This window comes from Xenopus laevis, chromosome 2S, assembly GCF_017654675.1.
Source record: "Xenopus laevis strain J_2021 chromosome 2S, Xenopus_laevis_v10.1, whole genome shotgun sequence".
NCBI classification, from domain to species: domain Eukaryota; kingdom Metazoa; phylum Chordata; class Amphibia; order Anura; family Pipidae; genus Xenopus; species Xenopus laevis.
Window position 1 is genome coordinate 24,985,496 of NC_054374.1, and position 25,840 is coordinate 25,011,335.

Consider the following 25,840-nt stretch of genomic DNA (forward strand, 5'->3'; position numbering starts at 1 on the left):
GGGCAGCATCCATGTGTGTGCAGATCTGGTGGATTTTAGACGTGTTTCTTCTTGCACAAGTGCTGGAAGTATGCTATGAATTTAATAATGAGAGATGGGTTGTGGCTCATGGATTTATTTGTATGAAAAAGAAGTTTGTTGGAAAAGAGACAAGGGTGAAGACACACAAAGCTATTAGTAGCAGCTACGTGTCATGGTACAAAATAGACAATTGACTTTACTAAGACAATATGGGGTGTATTTATTAAAACTCAATTTTTTCTCATTATTTCTAAAATAAAAATTCGACCCTAGCTCCCATTCACAATTTGGCTGAATTTACTGAAAAATCCGAACAAAAATTGTACCTGCGGGAAAAGACACTCGTGTGACTTTTTCTAATTGTCGCATAAAAAACTCAACCAGCTTCAAACAGCCCAAAACCCTTGAAGATCATGAAGGCAAAAATCATCTTCTAATTGTAAATCTGCCACTGACTTTTACACGACTTCAGTAGGTTTTAGCTGGAGTATTTTTGCAATCCAGATTTTTAGCAGCTTTGGAGCATAATAAAATTTTTTTTTTTTTTTTTTTTTTGGTACCAGAAAAATTTGTGGAATAATAAATAGTATTGTCTATGGCGGGGTATTTTGTAGCCACTAATGACTACTAGTAACTTCTAGTAGCTTAGTGTGTCTTTGCCCTAAGGCTGATGGATCTGATGGGAAAGTATGTACTAAGTCTGGTGGATTAAAGTGAGATAGTAGGTGCAGAGGTTGATGGAGCCAGCGGGGAAGGCCTCGCTGAGGCTGATGGTGCCAACGGGGAAGGCCTCGTTGAGGCTGATGGAGCCCACGGGGAAGGCCTCGCTAAGGCTGATGGAGCCCACAGGGAAGGCCTCGCAGAGGCTGATGGAGGCCACGGGGAAGGCCCTAAGTGTTCTTTCTAGGGAAGGAGTCTAATCCTCTGCAACATAAACTTCATTTCTTAAAGACTTTCTCCGTCAGCTTTTTGGGAATGTTATCTATTTATCCGTTTGAGAGGTGCAGTTTAAAAAAAAAAAACTAACCTTGGAATATGGAGGGGCTGAGTACACATTGCGTAAATCTGCTTTAAAGGAACAGTTCAGTGTGAAAATAAAAACTGTGTAAATAGATAGGCTGTGCAAAATAAAAAATGTTTCTAATATAGTTAGTTAGCCAAAAATGTAATATATAAAGGCTGGAGTGAACAGATGTCTAATAAAACAGCCAGAATCCAACTTCCTGCTTTTCAGCTCTATAACTCTGAGTTAGTCAGCGACTTGAAGGGGGGCCACATGGTACATTTCTGTTCAGTGAGTTTGTAATTGATCCTCAGCATTCAGCTCAGATTCAAAAGCAACAGATATGACCCATGTGGCCCCCCTCAAGTCTCTGATTGGTTACTGCCTGGTAACCAGGGTAACCAGTCAGTGTAAACCAAGAGAGCTGAAAAGCAGGAAGTACGGTCCTGACTGACTTGTTATACATCAAATCACTCCAGCCTTTATACATTACATTTTGGCTAACTAACTATATTGGAAACACTTTTTATTTTGCACAGCCTATCTATTTAACCAGTTTTTATTTTTTCACTGAACAATTCCTTTAAGTCATTTGGATTGGAGGATTATCATGCATTGTCTGTAAATACCAACGGTATACTCGCGGTACTGTAGAGATAAAAGAGATTAGTGGTTCTTCTGAGTTTTTCCCAAATGATTTTGGGAACACAAAGGCTCTTTTCTTTATATATTCCCCCCCCCCGCAAATATAGTAAAGTTCAGGTGTGTAAAACATTCCTCGTTCTTGTACTTGGGCCCCCCTGTCGCTCTGCTGGTAGACGCGCAGACCAAAAATGCCAGAGGCTTACATGCTGGATTTAAGATGAGCCCGAGGCAGAACCTAGTAGATATCCATCCCTACCTTGTATGATCAGACATGGAAGTGACCCAGCCTTGTGCAGTAGGATTGCCTTAGGCAATAGACAACAGGTGGTGAGAAGACTTTCCTGGAAAGTAAAAATAATTTCTCTCTCTCTCTTTTCATGTTTTGATTATTTGTAACCTTATTAAATTTTTTTTACAGCAGCTCTCCAGTTTACAGTGTCAGCAATCTGGTTGCTAGGGTCCAAATTACTCTACTAACCATGCATTGATTTGAATTTAATAGGGGAGGGTTGGAGCAGAAAGATTAGTAATACAAAGTAGCAATAACAATAAATGTGCAGCTTTAGAGAGGAGTCAGTGACCCCCCTTTTGAAAGCTAGAAAGAGTCCGGAGAAGAAGGCAAATAATTAAAAAATTATGTTAAATAAAGACCAGTTGAAAAGTTGCTTAGAATTGGCCATTCTATAACACACTAAAAATTAACCTGAAGTTGAACCACCCCTTTAAAGGCAGCTGTTAGATTTGATACAATAGTTGCTAATATTCCACAAATACTGCTGAGAAATGGATTAACTAATTGTATCAACTAGATGTAGCAAACAGTTTAGATGCTCCTGGATCACTGAGCTGCCAATGATTTTTTTGGTACTGATATAAGATAATGCATAATTGTAGGGTGGAATACAAATGTAAATAGTACTGTAGCCTATAGGAGCATGGCACCGCCCACAGCGCAGTGTGAGCAACAGTTCAGCTCCCCTGCTATTAGAATGGGAATTCCTGCTAATCCGAATGTAAATTCTGAGAAAGTATTCAGATGGGTTATGGGTACTTATTAAATATATAACAGCACAGCAGTCCATTGTAAGAAAAACCAAGCCCAAACAGCATGGCAGCTTCCACCCATATGTATAAATGCAAATATGCAAGCAAGGGCTGTACTGCCAATGTTCTATACGATTTCTGGTTAAGCTGAAGTTCCAACATACCTGGTTTATTTGATCTAATCATGCATTTAGCAGCTGGAGAGCCCAATATATTCTAGAACATCACTCAGTTGGTCTGCAGAATCCCGGCTCTTATCATACTGCACTGCCCAGAGCTTAAAGCAATTGGAGGAAACATTATAAAATATCCCCGTTTGGATAATGCAATCATGATCACAGCTTGCTCTCTTGCAGGGGAAATTAAAGCCAGCAGGTTACAGTGTCGTGCAAATAAATCTAGCTCCCCTTGTGCCCAGATGTGGAATAGAGAGTAAGCTCTCTGTGCCATTAGATATGGGGGATTATGGCTTATGCACCAATTGCTCTAGGTTCTTTTGAGGTGCAGCTGGAGAGGCTTTGAAGAGTCAGGTTAAAAGCACAGCAGGAGCAAATGTGCTCAAAGTATCAGCGAGTACAGACACTGTTAGGGCACAGCATTATAGCAGTTTTAGGATTAACATTGCTCCTGGTTTTAGATAAACCAAATATACTTTGTATCCTGCAGTACAATAAATGCCTATGTGTTTGTACAGGCTTAGGAGGCTGTTCCTGCTGAATTGTGTTTAGTATGGGGGAATGCCTGTTATGATATCTGAGGTATGTATGTCATTTTCCCATGTTATTCACGTTCTGAATGTAACGTGGTGCATCATTGTATCCAACAATGAGACCACTTTCTCCCACACTTGAAATGCACCCGATGCTTATACCGAGATGTTGTATAATTATAGCCATGGTTGATTAGAGATCTCTATAACCTGGTTGACCCATCAGGGGAAAGAGTGGAAGGCGGTACTCATAGCATTTTATTTTAACGCTTTGGCTCTGTGGGTGGCAAGAATGAAACCTTATTATAGTCTTGTGTTTGATTGCACAATTACATTATTATTTCTGCTGGTTTCACTTGGCCTTTTGCAACTTAATAGTAACTTCTCGATATTGACTTAATTGGCCCCTTGTATACTGTGCCATACCCTGCCCCAGGAGACAAGAGAGAGAGCTGCAGCATGTACATTGGTACCAGTGCCGTAACTAGAGGGGGGCGGGCCCTGGTGCGTGACGCACAGCCGGGCCCTGCCCCCCCTCCGTACACAACGGATTTCACTGGCGAGCGGGCTGCCGGGGGGCCCTGCTCCCCCGGTAGTTCCGCCACTGATTGGTACCCATCTATGTAACTGCAGGTGCCGTATTCATACGACAAGAACTGGCACTGTATATTTAGTTCATCAGTCATGTAATTATATAACTTGTTTTGTTAGGCTTTAATGGGACTCTCATACTCTGCATTGCAGGAAAGGACAGATTGACATGTTATTGGCCTGTCCAAAATATGTCCAATACTACAGAGTGCCAAAATTGGGGTATGGTAGCAAATTGAGACACAGAATGGAGAAATGCACAAAGAGGGTTAATATATTGTGGGTGTCAGGGCTGTGGGGGGGGGGGGGTAATAAAGGACATGTTGCCTTTGTGCCTTTATATGGTCACAGACCCCCTCAGTGACTTCTAATATTTTTATCATTTACAGTAGGGGGTACATTAGCCCATATAATACAAAGTGATACTCAAAGTTCCCTGTATAACTCAGCCTGCAGCCTTGTGCCTTTATATGGTCACAGAACCCCTCAGTGACTTCTAATATCCTTATCATTTACTGTAGGGGTATATATTTTGGTGATATTAGCCATTAGCTGCATTGTTTATTTTGGCTTAAACATTACAACAGCTTGTACGGATGCAAAGAAAGTACATATTTTGTAGTGTAAGTGTAGTAATTCAGAATTATTTTTAGTAGGTAAGCATGTAAGTAATTTTACCATGAGGATATAATACAATTCTATCTCTAATCTCATTTCTAATTTTCAGAGTTGTCTGTGTTGATGTCTAGAAAACGTAGTGCTTTAAAATATTACCATAGATAGCGAGAAGTGTTTGGGGGTGAAAACAAAGGGCGTAAACATCCAGTCAAATTTCTTATTTTTAATTAATTTGTACTTGACATTTTCTCCCATTCTTGTAAATATTAATTTCATGAACCCACCTATATTGTTTTTATTTTAATTCTGTCTTTTTTAGGGACGCAGATGTAAAAAGGAGCAGGTTTGGTGTCACCAAATCATTTTCTAAGTCTATCCAGCGTTAATTATTTACCGGTAGGTGCCACTTTTAATTTGGGAAAGTTTGGGAGGCATGATGTTACTTGAAGCCTAGGGGAATACAAAACTTTCCTGCCAAATAAAAACTACTTCCTGTAAGTGTATGATTTTAGTTATCTCTGTCTATAGGAAGAGCCTGAAATAAGTAGAACACTCTGGGAAGAGCAGTCGTCTTAATACACCATGAAATTGCATTCTTCTTCCAAGATTCAAAACCATGCCTGGCTGTCAGGTGAGGATTCTTCATTTAGCCAAATAGTCTTCTGTAAGCCCTTGGGAAGCCAACGTTTAGATGTTTACAATGCTTGGTATATATGTTCTAATCTGCAATGTTCTTAATCATATCAGCAAGATGATTTGGGTCAATGCAAGCGTCAAACAAGCTGAGGTTTTGTATTGCAAATTGAACAAAATATTTAATGGTAGATCATAGATCATTGGGCGCCCTAAGCAGAACTCGCCCCAAATCTCCCCCCCTTACTGGCTCTGAGGCTGGGCCCCCTTAGCTCATAACAAGGTTACTGATATGTAGAAATGCTGGGGTAACAGTCATCCTGCTATAATTCCAGGGGTACCCAGGGCACATATAAGCACTCACCCCAAATCTCCCCCTAACTGGCCTTCAGGCTGGGCTTCCTTAGCTCATAACAAGGTTACAGTTATATAGAAACATTGGGGTAACAGACACCCTGCTATAATTCCAGGGGTACCCAGGACAGCAAAACAATCTCTCCTTCTAATTGGCTTTCAGGCTGGGTCCTCCTTATTCATAACAAAGCTACAGATATATACAGTACCTGGACTCCTTAGATAAAATAGGCCACAGTATGGTATTAGAATGATATAACAGATGAGTGTATATTTTATGAATAAACCAGGCCAATAGGAATATTATTTTTAAACCATTTAAGACTGTGTGATGGGTGAAAACTGTAGGTAGCTGTGCTCTGTAAGTCTAGAGAAGAGTCTGATCAGCTCTTAAAGGGAAATGCTTCCCATCAAAAATGTAAATTTGTCTCTAAATATAATAAGCCATGGGGACAGCCATTCAAGCACAGGATACACAGGATCTGAAGAATCCCATTGTATATTACAGAGCTTATCTGTTATTTACTGTGTATCCTGTGCTTGAATGGCTGTCCCCATGGCTACACAGCAGCTTGTTTATATGAACTATAGTAGAGTTGCTCAAGCAAAGACATCAGTTTTACCAGTGCAGCCCAACACTACATTATATTTTCATTACTTTAAAACACTTCCATTTTTTGGTGTTACTGGTACTTTAAGTTTGAATTGTATGCACCCTTTGAATATCAAGGAGATGCTGGGAGTTGCAGATTGATGGGCCTTTCCCTTCAGTAAGGTGTCTAACCTATATCCTTGTCTGTCATTCTAACCTCTGCTTGGTTGTGAAGGTAAGCAGGATGCTAGCAACCAGGTCACAGTTTAAAGTCCAAGCTGGAGAGTATCAGAGTTAAACGACACCCAAAACACCTCTGTTCTGCCTGGCACCACCAGACTAATTGTTAATTTTCGTATATTTTAATTGTAGAATTGACTTCATTATTTTCCAATTTTATTCAGTCTTTTTTGCGCTCTTGTCTCTGTCGCCTTCAGCTGTTCCTCCCCGCACCGAGCCTATCAGGGTGCTCTCTCCCAGTCAGGTCAGGGAAGGCAACTCTGTAGAAGAAATTTTAATTTTGTTCCCTTAATTATTATTCTGGCACTGGAGTGTTTTTTTTTTTTTTTCCATCATCCCCTTTATGTGCGCCTCTCTCTTTCCTTTGCTGCTGTGCGGCTTGGAATGTTCGCGCTAACCAATTAATATGCAAATGAGCTGATAAATATTTATTACCTGATTTAAATTATGCAAGAAGCGCTTTCAGTGTACTCTGCAAATGAATTGCTCGTGGACTTCAAAGTGCTGGCTGCTGCACTAACGAGGGAACATTTGCATAAGGCCCTAATCAGGCGCATACTGATTAAGCTTCATTATGGAAACTGCCAGCTGCAATCTTTGTTTCTATTTTATTACGAGAAAAAAAAGGGGAACTTTTTCACGCTTCAGTTGCCTTGACAATGTCGGATGGCGCTCGCGGGGAGAGACTACAAACTCTTCAGAGCAACTCAAGTTTTCTCTTGCCTCTTCCCCATCGCTATGGAATCGCAGCTCTGATGCCCCCCTCCTCGACTCCCCTGCAAAATTAGCAGCCTCCTGTCGTTTCATTAGGGATATCCTTCCTTTTTATTCCTCCCTTCTTCGGATGCTTAATATCTCATTCCGCATGCCATCATGCTGGACTGCAGCGACTATGCACTAGGTGGGTACCGCCTGGGCTTTTATAACCATTTTAATATGGAAATAGGGGGGTGTGTGGATGACTAATGTATTATCGAATGCCATATGTAGAGGTGGCAGTCGGTCACAAACGAAGCAGATCCATCCTGCTGCCACTTATCTCTCTGCTTGATTCTATGCTACGACTAATGTGTTCTTTTGGGGGGGGGGGTTTGCTGGGCATTACCCCCCCCCCTACTTGCATTTTAAAATCATCACTGGAAATATTACATTTAGAATTAGATTAGGATTTTGAATGTGGAAGATAGTTCGACTTTGCTGTTTTTTTTTTTTCTTCACTTTTTTTTTAATTATGATCGTTGTTATTGAAGAGACAAAACGTATCATCATTTAGGTTGTTTCAGCCATTATCTTTGTCCCTGTGTATGGCGTAGAGACCATTAATGTATGTATTGTGTGCGTTGCACATTTTGGCAAATATTAATCAAGGGGTGGCAAGACAAGGCTTTCTCTTCCTCGCTCGCTTAAGGCGCATACTAGATGGCTTCACTCTATTGATGGCTCCCAACCTATGAGGCTGGCCCTATTAGGGACTCGGGGGGGGGGGGGGGCAGCTTTAGAGCAAGTTAAGGTTCATATAGGGGAGAATATTGAGATACTGCTGACTTCACTAGAAGGTCATTTCGGGTGAGATTGGGGGTGCTCTTCTTTTTTGCAAGCTAAATGGTTTATAAAAGCCATATTTTCTCATATCTATATCCTTGTTATGAAGTAAAGGGGTATTGGCCAAATTTGGACCTTAATGCCATGAATGACTGCTGTAGAGAGAAAGGGCCCAGCCTCTCCTGCAGTCTTATAAGATGTTTCACTTTGAGCTCATGCTGTATGTAGAAGGCTGACATCCTGAGCATTGGATGAGATCTAGAAGCCCCACACAGAGTGTCTTTGGAAGCTTGCCTTTCCGCTTGGTCAGGGCTGAATCATATTCGTGTGTGCCTTTGCTCCTGCAGCTTTGTACGGCGTTTGATAAGTGAAACATAATTCACATATGCAACAATGCATTGAGTCTTCCCCTGGGCTACTCCAACCACTCTACTAAAAACTCCCATCAGCCTCTGCCAGCAGGTATTAGAATTTTAACAGGTATGCAGCAATTTTGGCCTGGCTGTGATCAGTTCAAGTAACTTCTCTATGGGCGGGGGTTCTACAAAGAAGAACGTGGCCACAAGTCAAATGATGACGGCAATAGTGCAAAACTATAATTGAATTTAGAGAGAAAAATTTCTGACCATATGTTACAGAGGTGGAAAACCAGTATCCAGCTGGTTGAGAGTGAAGTTGTATTAACAGTAGCAGCAGCCTGAGATTTACGAAGTAGTAGTCAATCTTTATATGTAGAAACTAATCTGGATTATTGATGGGCCATAGGGTCGTGTAACCCAGCACTTCCTTGCACAGCCATTTCTTATGAGCCCCTTTTTTTTAAAAAATATAAGCTTACAGCCTTGCATAAGAAATCCATTTTCTCCTATCAGCTCCCACAGTGTTACTGTTGCAAAGGGGGTATGGCTAGCCCAAACAGTATTGTGATTAGTAATCTGTCACCCTGCTTATTCCACACTGGAGGCAAAATTAATGCTGATCCCTATGTTTGCTCATAGTCTGTAAAGAAAGTTCCCATAAAACTATGGCAGCATAGGTATTCCCCCTGTACTAAGCACAATTCAGCAGGAACAGTCAGTAAGTTTGCTCATAGTCTGTACAGAGAGATCCCATAAAACTATGGCAGCATAGGTATTCCCCTGTACTAAGCACAATTCAGCAGGAACAGTCCCTAAGTTTGCTCATAGTCTGTACAGAGAGATCCCATAAAACTATGGCAGCATAGGTATTCCCCTGTACAAAACACAAATTCAGCAGGAACAGCACCCTAATATTGTTTTTACCTGTACAGAGAGATAGGATCAACCTGTTCCGGTATAAGTATTTTTGTCTTGAAAACTTGAGAACACAGTGACCATGTCGCCCTCTTTATAGTGCTAAAGGGGTACTGGATATTAAGGCATAATAAGAATTGATTTAGTGTATTTCTTGGATCAAGTCTGCACTGTTGAGGCAACTAAATATTGGAGTTGTAGCTCAGCTTTCTTCATCAGTCTAGGTCATGGATCCACAACCTTTTGAACCTGTGAGCAACATTCAGAAGTAAAAGGAGTTGGGGAGCAACACAAGCATGAAAAATGTTCCTGGGGTGCCAAATAAGGGCTGTGATTGGCCATTTAGTAGCGCCCCTATGTGGATTGTCAACCTATATTGAGGCTCTGTTTGGCAGTACATCTGTTTTTTATATAACCAAAACTTGCCTCCAAGCCTGGAATTCAAAAATAAGCACCTGCTTTGAGGCCACTGGAAGCAACATCCAAGGGGCTGGAGAGCAACATGTTGCTCACGAGCTACTGGTTGGGGATCGCTGGTCTAGGTCTTAGTGACTCCGGGTTCCTGTGCTGTTTTTTGGGTGCAGCTCTCTTGTAACATCAATTAACAGCAAAGGCAGCGACTGCATTAGTAATGGGTTATAAATAATTAATCGGTACAAGGAAGTGCAGCGAATACTGTTCTACCTTGAGCCAATGGCGCTGGCAAGCTGATTATTTGTATATAGAACTGGGGCCTTTGTATTAGGTTTGTCTGCAACCTCTTTCACTTTGGAGTTTCTTGTAGGCCAGGAGCGGCCATCTGTTACATAGCACATTACTAGGGGCCCATAATCACTGTCTCCTGTGAGCTGGCACTTGTCTCTTGCACACCTGCTACTTTCTGGAGTCATTTCAAGATTTTTCTGGTCTGAATACCAGAAAATCTGATGTTTTCACTTTAGATTACCCAGTGTTAAAGTGAAACTAAACCACCACTACTTTTTTTTCCAGTCCTTGGCTTTACTGCATCACCAAGCAGTTGTTTAAAACATTATTATGCTGAAGCCAACAGCCTAGTGTAAACAGGTTTCAGTTGGTCTGCATTTTCTGTATGTGGCTGTTTTACAGTTGCAAATTTCATGCAGTTTGCTCTGTTATTTAGGTCAAGGAAAACCCACAAATTGTCTGTCTCCTACCATATATTTGTAGTTGACTGGCAATTATGGATGCACCAAAATCCACTATTTTGGATTCGGCCGAACCCCTGAATCGTTCGCGAAAGATTTGGCCGAATATCGAACCGAATCTGAACCCTAATTTGCTTATGCTAATTGTGGTGGGAATGGGAAAACCTTTTTTACTTCCTTGTTTTGTGACAAAAAGTCACGCAATTTCCCTCCCTGCCCCTAATTTGCATATGCAAATTCGGATTTGGTTCGGCTGGGCAGAAGGATTAGTCGGAATCCTGCTGAAAAAGGCCAAATCCCCAACCAAATCCTAGATTCAGTGCATCCCTACTGGCAATTGTATCTTTTGAGTCATTCATACTGATCCTGGGTGTCTAACTGGAAATCCCTGCCATAAAGCAAGATGGCAGTGCTGTGTTTTTTTTTGGAGAGGAAGTAGCAACAGTCCCATAAGTACCAGGACTCCACCCCCCCCCCCCCCGTAGCTACAAATTAGGTAATCCTTTGGGATAAAAATAACACAAGCAGTATGCTTCCTTTAAATATGCATATTTTTAGTGCATCCGTTTTTTGATCAATATACCAACAATGTAAATACTGTGATTTAACAACATTTCAGTATAACGCAAGCCACATGTCCACATAAACCACTTTGCAGCTTCCAAAAAAGGGAAAGTCTCTGAAATATATTTGTTTCTCTGCTTTTCATTCCATTGATTTCTGAATTAATTTAAAGGAAACTCATCTGTTTCTTTATCTTTTGCTCAGATGCAAGAATGAACAATCCGTCGGAAACGAGTAAATCACCAGAGAGCGGGGATGGGAACACAGGTGAGAAGCTGCAGGCTGTTATGGGCTGTGTATGCCTTTAACAGAGGCATGTATGGTGATTTACACCCGTGACTCTTTGTAACTAACTTGTAATTGGGCAGAGGATGATTCAACCTATAGCCAATCAGAGCATTAGAAGACCTGCCCAGAGCCAGGGCCCGCACCCCCTCAGGGCCCCCCGGCAGTTTGCGCGCCACTTATTCCCGGCCAGTTCCGGGCGTACGGAGGGGGCCCGGCTGTACGTCCTGCGCCAGGGCCCGCCCCCCTCTAGTTACGTTTCTGTGCATTACAATGTGCATCGGCTAGCCCAATTAGTGGCTGACATGATAATTAACTGATTTGGTTCATTTTGTAAATCAGGCCGTACAGACCTAAGCAATATGAATCACATAAGTTGGCATAGAGGCTGTCAAACTCCCATCAGCCCTTCTGGAACTTGAAGTTCAACTGGTGGGCCACAGGGGGCATCATTACAGTGGAAGAGCAAGTCACCTAATTGATCTGTTTGTGTCTCATTTTTAAGGCACTCAAACGAATGGCCTGGACTTTCAGAAACAAGCTGTGCCCATTGGAGCCATTACGTCGGCCCAAGCCCAGGCTTTGCTCGGACACCTGCACCAGGTAAGAAGTCAACATTAAAAACTGGGCGATTGGGCAGTACAGTTTAGTATGTGGGTGCAAAGATCATCTATTGTCTATATATTTGTATTTATACTAGGGATGCCGAATCCCAGATTTGGTTCAGGATTTGGGCAAATCTGAGCTATTTTTATTCGGATTTGGGCAAATCCAGGAGCCTAAACTGAGTCTGAACCCTATTTAACTGGAAAAAGTAGCGCAAATTCTTATTTGCTTGCTGCCTGTTCCGGTGCGAAAAAAGGTTCGTATTTGGTTTGTCTGTACCCCTGGATTCATCCTATCCCTGAAAAGCAGGTTTGGTCCCTCCCTGATTTATACCTATGGATGGGAGTTGCTGTATTGTAGGTTATGGGTAACCTGTGATGCTTTCCATTGTGTGTACTTTTTGGGCTGTTGTGGGTCGTTCCTCTAACTCAGGGATCCCCAACGTTTTTCATCCGTGAGCCACATTCAAATTCAAAAAGGGTTTGGGAGTAACATAAGAATGAAAATAGTTCCTGAGGATTCCAACGCAGGGCTGAGATTGGCTATTTGTTGTCCCTATGCGGACTGGCATAAGATGAGCTCAGCAACTGCAGGCGCTCAGCTGGAGGAATTAAGGCACGTATTATCTTGATCAAATGTGGCTTTTATTCACGCAAACAATGTGACAAACAGTGGCAATCATAGTGCAGTTTAGCCTACGCGTTTCGTGCCCAAAACAGACGGCACTTCTTCAGAGCTCTCTAAACGTCAGACATGATGGGTGTATCATTGTGATGTGATAGTAGTAAGAACATAAGCCGCCCCCCCCCCCCAGAGCATATTTAGAAGGATTAAAAATTAGACTTTACTCTTCAATATTAGGAAAACAGTCACACAGAAAATACAAAGTCTTTATTTCTGGTGAACTGTCTGAAACCAACAGAACTAAAAAAAAGTGTTGGAAGGTGAACCCCTTTAAGGTCAGAAGATCCAAATTACGATCCATAAGATCCATTATCTGGAAAGCCCCAGTTCCCGAACATTCTGGATAACTGGTCCCATACCTGTACAGTGGGAAAAATGCTGTGTGGTTAATACTATTTCTAATCTGGTGGCAGAATTTTGGCTGACAGCTATATCTGACTGTTGCTGGTTATGTATTTAATTAGCTACTAATTAGTTCCTGAGCCGTGTGTGTTTACTGGCTAGGAAGTTTTGTTGGGTCCATGGCTTATACTGTTGTCCTTCCTTTACTGATCTTAAGAAACGACCACTGTGCCCGAAAAATGCCTCTCAGATGCTTTTAAGGGCTAGTCCACACGGGGAGATAGCGACGCGTTTGCGGTCGCGGCGACAAAGCGCCGCGACCGGCGCAGGCGACAGTTTTGTATGGGCGCCTATGTAAAAACGCCTGTGCTAACCACACGAGGCGATGCGCTTTTCAACAGTCGCCTGAAAAAGCCTGGCGAGGCATTTTCAGGCGACTGTTGAAAAGCGCATCGCCTCGTGTGGTTAGCACAGGCGTTTTTACATAGGCGCCCATACAAAACTGTCGCCTGCGCCGGTCGCGGCGACTGTCGCGGCGCTTTGTCGCCGCGACCGCAAACGCGTCGCTATCTCCCCGTGTGGACTAGCCCTAAGGCACATTAGCCAGCACCTTCCCTGCAGGTTTACTGAGCTCTAAAATGCTTGGAATGTTTATACTAACAGCTATGCAGCACCCGTCTGGGTTATTGCTCTGGAAGCTGGAGATGAACGTTGTTTGGTACATAAAGGCACATAGAGAAGAAAGAGTTGCATTCAGACTAAATTAACATCATACAGAGACCAGGGAGTGTAATGTAGTGTCAAGGAAACAAAGTAAAGGGATGTTGGCATTGGAATCGGTTGGATTGAAAATAAGCAGGTTACAAGGTTCTATAGGGCAAACCATGTTTAGTGGGAGTCTAAACCTAGTACAGGTATGGGACCTGTTATCCAGAATGCTCAGGGGTTTTCCGGATAACAGATCTTTCCTTAATTGGGATCTTCATACCTTAACTCTGCTAGATCATATAAACATCAAATAAACCCAATAGGCTGGTTCTGCTTCCAATAAGGATTAATTGTATCTTAAGGTGGCCATAGAGACATCGCAAAACGAGCAGATCTCTCCTCAATATGCCCACATTGAAGTGGGCAATATCGAGCCTAGGGCCCAACGATCGGATCAGAATGGAGGCCAAACGGGCGGGCGGATTGCGGGGAATGCATCAACGAAAAGATGTGGCCGCAACCTAACGGGATTTTTTAACCTGCCCAATCGGCATCTGGCCGACTATCGGGCAGATATCGATCAGGAACGCCCGTCGGATGGCCCCACATACGGGCCAATAAGCTGCTGACTTGGTTTGTCGGCAGCTTTTTTTAGCCCGTGTATGAGGGCCTTTAGTTGGGATCAAGCTACTGGATAACGGGTTTCCGAATAACTGATCCTATACCTGTAAATAAATATATTACTAGTCTGCTTTCTCTGAGTGAGCACACATACAGAATACTTTCCTTTTTAGATCGCTAATTCCAGGCTTTTGGCTTCACTTCTGAAGGACAGAGTGTCCCTGACCTTAACTGTCTGTATAAATTCATATGTAGCCCATTAACCCTATGGTTGCTGTCTCTGACTTTCATGTTTGCCTAAGATCTGTCTGGGCTGTTAGTTAAAGGAGAAGGAAAATCTGTGAACACTTGGGGGTGCCAAAAGTTAGGCACCCCCAAGTGATTGTATTGCCTTATCGAAACCTCCTATAAGCAGAAAACTGCACTGGCCCGAGGTTATACCAGTGAGCACCACGGAGCAATCTTATTCCTGCTTCTTCTTTCTTCACGCGGTTGCGCATGCGCAGTAGAACAAAAAGCCGAACTTTAACTAAAAAGTCGGCTATTTCGTTCTACTGCGCATGTGATTGCCTGGGGAAATTTGAAGAAAGAAGACACCGGAAGAAGATCTCTCCATGGTGCTCGCTAGAAAAACCCTGTGCCAGTGCAGTTTTCTGCCGATAGGAGCACCGGCCCAGGGTTTCAGGTAAGTTAATACAATCACTTGGGGTTGCCTAACATTTGGCACCCCCAAGTGCTAACAGACTTTCCTTCTCCTTTAAATGATTATAGGACATCACTGGGCCAGGCAGCTTCCATTGGGCTCATTCCTTGCATGTCAGGATTGACAGGGCAGTGATAACACTATTTAAAGAATTGTGACCTATTCAGTGCCTTGAAAAAGTATGCACCCCCTTGGCATTTTTCATGTTTTGTTGCCTCACAATCTAGAATTAAAATGGATTCTGTAAATTTCATTTACAGAACATGCCTACAACTTTGAAGTTTTTTTTTTTTTAACAAATAGGACATAATAACAGAAATCTTCAGTGTGCATAACTGTTCACCCCCCCCCAAAGTCAGTACTTTGTAGAGCCAAATTTTGTGGCAATTACAGCTGCAAGTCACTTTGGATAAGTTTCTATGAGCTTGCGGCTGGGATTTTTGCCCATTCCTCAAGGCAAAACTGCTCCAGCTCCTTCATGTTGGATTGTTTTCACTTGTGAACAGCAATCTTCAAGTCTGACCACAAGTTCTCAATTGGATTGACATCTGGACTTTGACTAGGCCATTCCAACACATTTAAATATTCGAGTGTTGCTTTAGCAGTATGCTTTGGGTCATTGTCCTGCTGGAAGGTGAACCTCCGTCCCAGTCTCAAATCATAGACAGACTGACACAGGTTTTGCTCCTGAATATCCTGTATTTAGCACTATCCATCCTTCCTTCTCTTCCCCTGCTGCTGATGGTGTTCTTGGGTTGATGGGATGTGTTGGGTTTGTGTCAGACATAGCATTTTGCTTGGTGGCTGAAAAGTTTAAATTTAGTCTCGCCCACATGCCTTTTGGCAAACTCAAAACGTGCCTTCTTATTTTTAATTTTAAGTAATGGCCACTCTTCCATAAAGCGCTTATTGTGGTCCTATGGACAGATACTCCAGTCTCTTCTGTGGAACTCTGCAACTCCTTCAGGGTTACCTTTGGTCTCTGTGCTGCCTCTGTTAATGCCCTCTTTGCCGGTCTGTGAGTTTTGGTGGGCGACCCTCTCTTGGCCGGTTTATTGTGGTAACATGTTGCAGCCTCTGGGGCCTTTAAGAAAAGGTGTGTTTATACTGACAGATCATGTGACACTTAGATTGCACACAGGTGTACTTCATTTCACTAATTACGTGACTTTTGAAGGTAATTGGTTGCACCAGGATTTTGTAGGGTCTTCATGGCAAAGGGGGTGAATAGATATACACATGCCAATTTTCAGTTTATTTTTTTTATTCTTTTTTATTATATATATTTTTCCCATTTCACTTCACCAACATAGACTATTTTGTGCAGATCCATCACATGAAATAGGATTAAGAAACATTTAAATTACAGGTTGGAATGTAACAAAATAGGTAAAAAGCAATACTTTTGCAAGGCAGTGTACATGTATTTATATATAACGTGTCTTTGTCTGCAGACGTGTTGGCTTTGCTTCAGAAATACCAGTTTATCTAAATAATCTTCTCTGTAGCTGGGAAGGCAGCAATGCAGGGATGTTTGTTTTGCCTAACAAATAACAGATAAGCTCCTTGGAATGCATTTATTTTCCTACACAGTGGTCGGGTTATTAATTAAAGGTCAGATGTCAATGACATCCACAGAAAAAAAAAAAGCATGGAGGCAATATAAGGCTTTTGGCCCATGTGACCCTTTTTCTTGTTCAGTTGTGCTTCGTACTGGGGAATACCTCCGCTGGCATCTCTCTGTACAGACTATGAGCAAAGTTAGGGGACTGTTCCTGTTGAATTGTGCTTAGTACAGGGGAATACCTATGCTGCCATAGTTTTATGGGATCTCTCTGTACAGACTATGAGCAAATTTAGGGACTGTTCCTGCTGAATTGTGCTTAGTACAGGGGAATACCTATGCTGCCATAGTTTTATGGGATCTCTCTGTACAGACTATGAGCAAATTTAGGGACTGTTCCTGCTGAATTGTGCTTAGTACTGGGGAATACTTATGCTGCCATAGTTTTATAGGATCTCTCTGTACAGGCTATGAGCAAACTCAGGGGTCTGTTCCTGCTGAATTGTGCTTAGTACAGGGGAATACCTCTGCTAGTTATTAATTATGCTGACCGAACAACTAATGTGAACCTGTGTGGTTTTTCTGCTGGCATATTTCAGCTGGTGCTAACTAGGGATCCACCAACTCCAGGATGGGGTTCGGCAAGGATTCGGCCTTTTTCAACAGGATTCGGCCGAATCCTTTGCCCGGCCGAACGAATCCTAATTTGCATACGCAAATTAGGGGCTGGGAGGGAAATTGCATGACTTTTTGTCACAAAACAAGGAAGTAATAAATGTTTTCCCCTTCCCACCCTAATTTGCATATGCAAATTCAGATTCGGTTCCGTATTCGGTCAAATCTTTCGTGAAGGATTCGGGGGGTTCGGCCGAATCCAAAATAGTGGATTCGGTGCATCCCTAGTGCTAACCCCTGGCATCTCACACAGACTGTAATGGGAACCACCAGTATTTAGTGGGGAATATGAGCAGATGTCCGTCAGTGAACAGTACCTGTGCCTCAGACATAGCTTTTCCATAAGTTAATATGGGAGGCAGTGTTTGAAGATGTGATTTATTTTGGCCGCGGCTGTTTTCCACATAAAGAAAATGTCGCAGTCTGATGTTTGCCCCAGTCCTAGCAGAGCAGCTGTCATATGAGGCTTGTACTCCACAGAACACTGAGAAGTCTGCACAGGTACCATAACTGGGCACATTCCTACCCACCCATCAACATTACAGAACATTTCTACTGGATTTGTAACTCACTTGCTTTGTTTCTGCTATGTTACAGGTCCAGCTCGCTGGCACAAGTTTACAGGCTGCTGCCCATTCCTTAAATGTACAGGTAAGAACTTACTTCTCTGTTATTAGCACCATGCAGAGCTCTGTATGTGCACCATGTGCACCCTATATGTTATATTCCTTGTGTGAGCTGCCATCTACAGACAGATACTACTGTGGATTCTACCGCTACTACTTCTTCTAACTAGAAGTCATTCTCTGTCTGCTTGCCTTAAGTACAGCCATGCTGCTGGCTGGGGTTCTAGATACAGTTGTGATACAGCAGTGTGACTGTTACCCCAATGTTTCTATATATCTGTAACCTTGTTATGAACTAAGTGGGCCCAACCTGAAGGCCAGTTAGGGGGAGATTTGGGGTGAGGGCTTTTGTACCCTGGGTACCCCGAGAACTATAGCAGTGTGACTGTTACCCCAATGTTTCTATATATCTGTAACCTTGTTATGAGCTAAGGGGGCCCAGCCTGAAGGCCAGTTAGGGGGAGATTTGGGTTGAATGATTATTTGTGTCTTGGGTACCCCTAGAACTATAGCAGGGTGACAGTTACCCCAATGTTTCTATATATCTATAACCTTGTTTTGAGCTAAGGGGGCCCAGCCTGAAGGCCAGTTAGGGAGAAATTTGGGCGAGTGCTTATTTGTGTCTTGGGTACCCCTAGAACTATAGCAGGGTGACAGTTACCCCAATGTTTCTATATATCTATAACCTTGTTTTGAGCTAAGGGGGCCCAGACTGAAGGCCAGTTAGGGAGAAATTTGGGCGAGTGCTTATTTGTGTCTTGGGTACCCCTAGAACTATAGCAGGGTGACAGTTACCCCAATGTTTCTATATATCTGTAAGCTTGTTATGAGCTAATGGGGCCCATCCTGAAGGCCAGTTAGGGGGAGATTTGGGGTGAGTTATTATTTGTGTCTTGGGTGCCCCTAGAACTATAGCAGGGTGACTGTTACCCCAATGTTTCTATATATATCTGTAATCTTGTTATGAGCTAAAGCTGGTTAGAGTGAAATTTGAAGTGAGTGCATATTTAGTGCCTTGTATATTCTTCAGTCTATAGTGGAGTAACTGTTATGAGCCATGACTTCATAGATCTGTAAAATTTTTGTTAAGGAAGGAGTATGGGGGCCTAAATTCCAAAATTCTAAAGCCTTGAAGTCTTCTTAATTTCATTGTTGTCCTACATTTGACATATCCCGAATTATTTACATTTAAAAATAGTTACTAAGCCGTATCCTGGTGCATTTTTCAGCCATAGATTAATTTATATCACTGTGACTTTAAGGGCCATGGCAAGTTATTTATAATTTAAGGCTTGGGAAGATAAATATACATGTGAATAAATGTGCCTGTGATAAAAGCCAGGGCAAGATGAGTGTAAGGGCTGTTCCACTGGGACTTGAATCAGATAAGGTATTTGTAGCAAGGAAAGAGGCCAATGATTATGAGGTTACAGTTTCTAGATGGTTCAGTAAATGTATTTCGGCTTCAGTTTGTTCCGCACCCTTTTCATTTATAACTCGCAACAGGTAACATGTTCCAACAGGTTCAGGTACTAGACAAAGACTCTATCCAGCTGTCACTTGGAATCACCACTTACATTTACGAATTTCTTTGTTGTTTTAAAATCTTTTTGCCCACGTTGTAGACATGTTCCATCAGTGCCTGCTGCCATTGTTCATATGTATGCAAATAATAACTGTCAGTCAAGAAAGTATACACGGCAATGCACAACTCTTCAGCTAAAGATAATTTATCAGATGGTCTGTATTTCCTATACCCATAAACACTGAGAATATTCTCTAATGATATCACTTTATTAATAGAAAATATTTATATACATAAATATATATATATCACACAAAGTGCAACCAGAACACATTCAATATCCTAACGGAATGGAATTCCAAGCTTTTACAAAAAGATTGTTCAGTATCATGGTTTAGGGAAAGTCTGAAAAAAGCTATCTCAGAGGTTTCAATTGTCAGTTTTAACTGTAAGGAATGTTATCAGGAAATGGAAGGGCACAGTTGCTGTAAAACCCAGGTATAGCAGGCCAAGAAAAATACAGGAGTGGCATATGCAGAGGATTGTGAGAATGGTTACAGACAACCCAAAGATCACCTCCAAAGACTTGCAAGAACTTGCTGCAGATGGTGTATCTGTACATCGTTCTACAATTCAGCGCAATTTGCACAAAGAACATGATGAGAAAGAATCCCTTTCTACACTCACGCCGCAAACAGTTACTTGTATGCAAAATCTCATTTAGACAAGCCACTGTCATTTTGAAACAAAGTGCTTTGGAATGATGAGACAAAAATTTAGTTATTTGGTTATAACAAAAAGCACTTTGCATGGCGGAAGAAGAACACCGCATTCCAATAAAAGCACCTGCTACCTACTGTCACATTTGGTGGAGGTTCCATCATGCTGTGGGGCTGTGTGGCTAGTTCAGGGACTGGGGCCCTTGTTAAAGTCGAGGGTCGGAGGAATTCAACCCAATATCAACAAATTATTCAGGATAATGTTCAAGCATCAGTCACAAAGTTACGCAGGGGTTGGATATTACAACAAGACGATGACCCTACACACACGTGGAAATCTACAAAGGCATTTATGCAGAGGGAGAAGTACAATATTCTTGAATGGCCGTCACAGTCCCCCGACTTGAATATCATTGAAAAACGATGGGATGATTTGAAGCAGACTGTCCATGCTCTGCAGCCATCACATTTAACTGAAGTGTAGAGATTTTGTATGGACGAATGGTCAAAAATAGCCACATCCAGAATCCAGACACTCCTCAAAGGCTATAGGAGGCGTCTAGAGGCTGTTACATTTGCAAAAGGAGTTCAACTAAGTATTGATGTAATATCTCTGTTGGGGTGCCCAAATTTATGCACTTGTCTAATTTTATGACTCGTTGCATATTTTCTGTTAATCCAATAAACTTTGTCACTGCTGAAATACTGCTGTTTCCATAAGGCATGTTAAATATTAAAATGAAGTTGCTACTTTGAATGCTCAGCCAATGATTAACAAAACTCCAAAGAATTAAGAGGGGTTCCCAAACTTTTTTTATATGACTATTGTCTTGCTCTTTTTGGGATTTTGGGCCAGGTACCCCTACATGCCGATTTCATTGTGCAAATTATTTCACTTCTTTGTTTTGAGCATCAGAAAGTTTCTGCTTTATTTAACTCTGGTATGAAGGCCACGTTGGGTGCCTGGGAAGCAGGTTCGGCCTGTCTTTTCAAGGTTCTGTATGATTTACATTGTAATCCTGTTGTTTTCTTTTCCCTGGTTGGCATACTTTTATAGTTCATTGGCCCAATCTTTTCCAGGATCTAAAGTCCTTGCTATTTGACTATACCAAACTGTATGCTGTGCTGTAGGGACCAGGGGCAAGGAAATACCCGGCACTGTTTTATTGTATCTTTCTGTACATGCTATCGTAAACTGAGGGAATTCTTCCTTCTTACATTACCTTTTACTATTTACATTACACACATACAAAGGAAGGTTTATTGGTCCTTTAAAGGAACAGTAACACGTAAAAATTAGTGTTTTAAAGGGAACAGTAACACCAAAAATTGTAAGTGTTTTAAACTAATTAAAATATAATGTACTGTTTCCCTGCACAGGTACAACTGTGTTTGTTTTAGAAACACTACTATAGTTTTTATATACAAGCTGCTGTGTAGCCATAGGGGCAGCCATCCAAGCACAGGATACACAGTAAATAGCAGATACGCTCGGTAGTATACAATGGGATTCTTCAGAACTTACCTGTTATCTACTGTGTATCCTGTGCTTGAACGGCTGCCCCCATGGCTACACAGTAGCTTGTTTATATAAACTATAGTAGTACTTATCTGTTTTCTACTGTGTATCCTGTACTAGAATGGCTGCCCCCATGGCTACACAGTAGCTTGTTTATATAAACTATAGTAGTACTTATCTGTTTTTTACTGTGTATCCTGTACTAGAATGGCTGCCCCCATGGCTACACAGCAGCTTTTTTATATAAACTATAGTAGTACTTATCTGTTATCTACTGTGTATCCTGTGCTTGAATGGCTGTCCCCATGGCTACACAGCAGCTTGTTTATATAAACTATAGTAGTACTTATCTGTTATCTACTGTGTATCCTGTGCTTGAATGGCTGCCCCCATGGTTACACAGCAGCTTGTTTATATAAACTATAGTAGAGTTTCTGAAGCAAACACAACCTTTTTACCAGTGCAGGCAACAAGACCTAATATTTTCGTGAGTTTAAAGCACTTATGCTAAGTTACACACTTCATTTGGTGCCTTGATGTGATCGTACAGAGCTTTTTGATGGTGGAGGGGAAAACCTTCACTGGAGCGAGCAAAGCCTTTCACAGACTGCAGTGGGTCCCCCCCTCTCCGCCCTCACCGCTGATAGGTAGAAAGCATAGAAGGGGTCAAAATAGTTATTCTGCAGCTAAGCGACCTTCTATTTGGATTAAAAAAAAAAAAGCCAGAAAATTGCCTTTCGTTGCCATGGCAAAACTTTCCTCTCCCAAAGAGATATGTTGGCAAACAGGCTGTATCTCTGGAGCTGAGTGTTTACAGTCCTGCACTGTAATTATCTCCCAATGACTGACAGAATTAATCAGAGCTGTATGTTAATTAGCTCCGCAGTCCCTGAAACAGGTGGTGGAAAAATATGCAAATTAATGCAGAATTCAAATGCTCTGCCCAACCGGTTTTAATTACCATAGAGCTCACGCTACCCCTCTCCTCTGCCCAAGTGACTGCAGATTTGTATTCTTTTCTCCCATCACTTGGTTTGTAGGGCTCTGTTGCACTGCAGCAACACAATCAGGCAGCAATCCTTTCCTCTCTCTCTCTCTCTCTCTCTCTCTCTCTCTCTCTCTCTCTCTCTCTCTCTCTCTCTCTCTCTCTCTCTCTCTCTCTCTCTCTCTCTCTCTCTCTCTCTCTCTCTCTCTCTCTCTCTCTCTCTCTCTCTCTCTCTCTCTCTCTCTCTCTCTCTCTCTCTCTCGACACATTCTGCAAGTATTGACAGCACTCCAAGGATATTCGCAACTCAGCGATAATCATAAATCAGTGAAGGTTATTGGAAATCCAACGTTTCGGCTCCTTCCTGCAGCCTTCGTCAGGGGTAGGCACCAGGAAGGAGCCGAAACGTTGGATTTCCAATAAACCTTCACTGATTTATGATTATCGCTGAGTTGTGAATATCCTTGGAGTGCTGTCAATACTTGCAGAATGTGTCTATATATTAATATATATATATATATATATATATATATATATATATATATATATATATATATATATATATATATATATATATATATATATATATACACACACACACAGTATATATATATATATATATGTATGTGTATCTATCTATCTATCTATCTATCTATCTATCTATCTAGTGGTGTGACAAACTATTTGCCCCCTTCCTGATTTCTTATTCTTTTGCATGTTTGTCACACAAAATGTTTCTGATCATCAAACACATTTAACTATTAGTCAAAGATAACACAAGTAAACACAAAATGCAGTTTTTAAATGAGGGTTTTTATTATTTAGGGAGAAAAGAAATCCAAACCTGTGTGAAAAAGTAATTGCCCCCTGAACCTAATAACTGGTTGGGCCACCCTTAGCAGCAATAACTGCAATCAAGCGTTTGCGATAACTTGCAACGAGTCTTTTACAGCGCTCTGGAGGAATTTTGGCCCACTCATCTTTGCAGAATTGTTGTAATTCAGCTTTATTTGAGGGTTTTCTAGCATGAACCGCCTTTTTAAGGTCATGCCACAACATCTCAGTAGGATTCAGGTCAGGACTTTGACTAGGCCACTCCAAAGTCTTCATTTTGTTTTTCTTCAGCCATTCAGAGGTGGATTTGCTGGTGTGTTTTGGGTCATTGTCCTGCTGCAGCACCCAAGATCGCTTCAGCTTGAGTTGACGAACAGATGGCCGGACATTCTCCTTCAGGATTTTTTGGTAGACAGTAGAATTCATGGTTCCATCTATCACAGCAAGTCTTCCAGGTCCTGAAGCAGCAAAACAACCCCAGACCATCACACTACCACCACCATATTTTACTGTTGGTATGATGTTCTTTTTCTGAAATGCTGTTACTTTTACGCCAGATGTAACGGGACGCGCACCTTCCAAAAAGTTCAACTTTTGTCTCGTCGGTCCACAAGGTATTTTCCCAAAAGTCTTGGCAATCATTGAGATGTTTTTTAGCAAAATTGAGACGAGCCTTAATGTTCTTTTTGCTTAAAAGTGGTTTGCGCCTTGGAAATCTGCCATGCAGGCCGTTTTTGCCCAGTCTCTTTCTTATGGTGGAGTCGTGAACACTGACCTTAATTGAGGCAAGTGAGGCCTGCAGTTCTTTAGATGTTGTCCTGGGGTCTTTTGTGGCCTCTCGGATGAGTTGTCTCTGCGCTCTTGGGGTAATATTGGTCGGCCGGCCACTCCTGGGAAGGTTCACCACTGTTCCATGTTTTTGCCATTTGTGGATAATGGCTCTCACTGTGGTTCGCTGGAGTCCCAAAGCTTTAGAAATGGCTTTATAACCTTTGAAATTGAACTCAGGTGTGATAAACCACAGTTAAGTTATTTTTTAACAAGGGGGGCAATCACTTTTTCACACAGGCCCATGTAGATTTGGAGTTTTTTTTCTCCCTTAATAACGTAAACCTTCATTTAAAAACTGCATTTTGTGTTCAATTATGTTATCTTTGACTAATAGTTAACGGTTTTTGATGAGCAGAAACATTTAAGTGTGAGAAACATGCAAAAGAATAAGAAATCAGGAAGGGGGCAAATAGTTTATCTATCTCTATCTATATATCTATCTCTCTATATATCTATATATCTATATAATAGATAGATATAGATAGATATAGATAGATATAGATAGATATAGATAGATATAGATAGATATAGATAGATATAGATAGATATAGATAGATATAGATAGATATAGATAGATATCGATAGATATCGATAGATATCGATAGATATCGATAGATATCGATAGATATCGATCGATATCGATCGATATCGATCGATAGATAGATCGATAGATAGATCGATAGATAGATCGATAGATAGATCGATAGATAGATCGATAGATAGATCGATAGATAGATCGATAGATCGATAGATAGATCGATAGATCGATAGATAGATCGATAGATAGATCGATAGATAGATCGATAGATAGATCGATAGATAGATCGATAGATAGATCGATAGATAGATCGATAGATAGATCGATAGATAGATAGATAGATAGATCGATAGATCGATCGATAGATAGATAGATAGATCGATAGATAGATCGATAGATAGATAGATCGATAGATAGATCGATAGATAGATCGATAGATAGATATATAGATCTGTTTATATCTATCTATATATATATATATATATATATATATATATATATATATATATATACGATTAATCTGTTTCTAATAGTGTGTACCTAAATCAGTGGCAATGGGACCCGAAACTGTAGAATGGGTTACAGTGAGATTTGGGAAACAACACCTGCTTATGTTTGAGATGGTTATATAGTTAACTTTGGACTGAAAAAAGACCAAAGTCCACCAAGTTCAAGTCCTTCAAATACAAATACTGTATATACACATGCACAAGATACTCAAGCATAAAACATTTTAGGTGATCACTTATATAGGGGTACCCAAGGCAGCAAATATATGTAACCCTGTTATGAGCTAAGGGGCCCAGCCTGAACGCTAGTTAGGGGAAGATTTGGTGTGAGTGCTTATTTGTGCCCTGGGTACCCCTGGAACTATAGCAGTGTGACTGTTACCCCAATGTTTCTATATATCTGTAACCTTGATATGAGCTAAGGGGGCCCAGCCTGAAGGCCAATTAGGGGGAGATTTGAGCTGAGTGCTTATTTGTACCCTGGGTACCACTGGAACTATATCAGGGTGACTGTTACCCCAATGTTTCAATATATCTGTAGCCATTTTACCCCTGTGCATGTCTACTGGG

At 41.5% G+C, this 25,840-nt stretch overlaps 1 protein-coding gene across 6 annotated transcripts in view; it reads left to right on the forward strand.

Moving 5' to 3' along the window:
• Nucleotides 1-25,840, forward strand: part of pou2f1.S (POU class 2 homeobox 1 S homeolog) — a 90,125-nt gene that overhangs the window by 49,917 nt on the left and 14,368 nt on the right. For 2 of the 6 annotated variants that reach the window (XM_041583052.1, XM_041583054.1), the window contains exons 2-6: nucleotides 4,951-5,027; nucleotides 5,160-5,262; nucleotides 11,201-11,263; nucleotides 11,787-11,884; nucleotides 17,782-17,835. In XM_041583052.1, coding sequence (XP_041438986.1) covers nucleotides 5,214-5,262; nucleotides 11,201-11,263; nucleotides 11,787-11,884; nucleotides 17,782-17,835 — 264 coding nt within the window. In that variant the 5' untranslated portion in view covers nucleotides 4,951-5,027; nucleotides 5,160-5,213. 6 annotated transcript variants of the gene reach the window in all.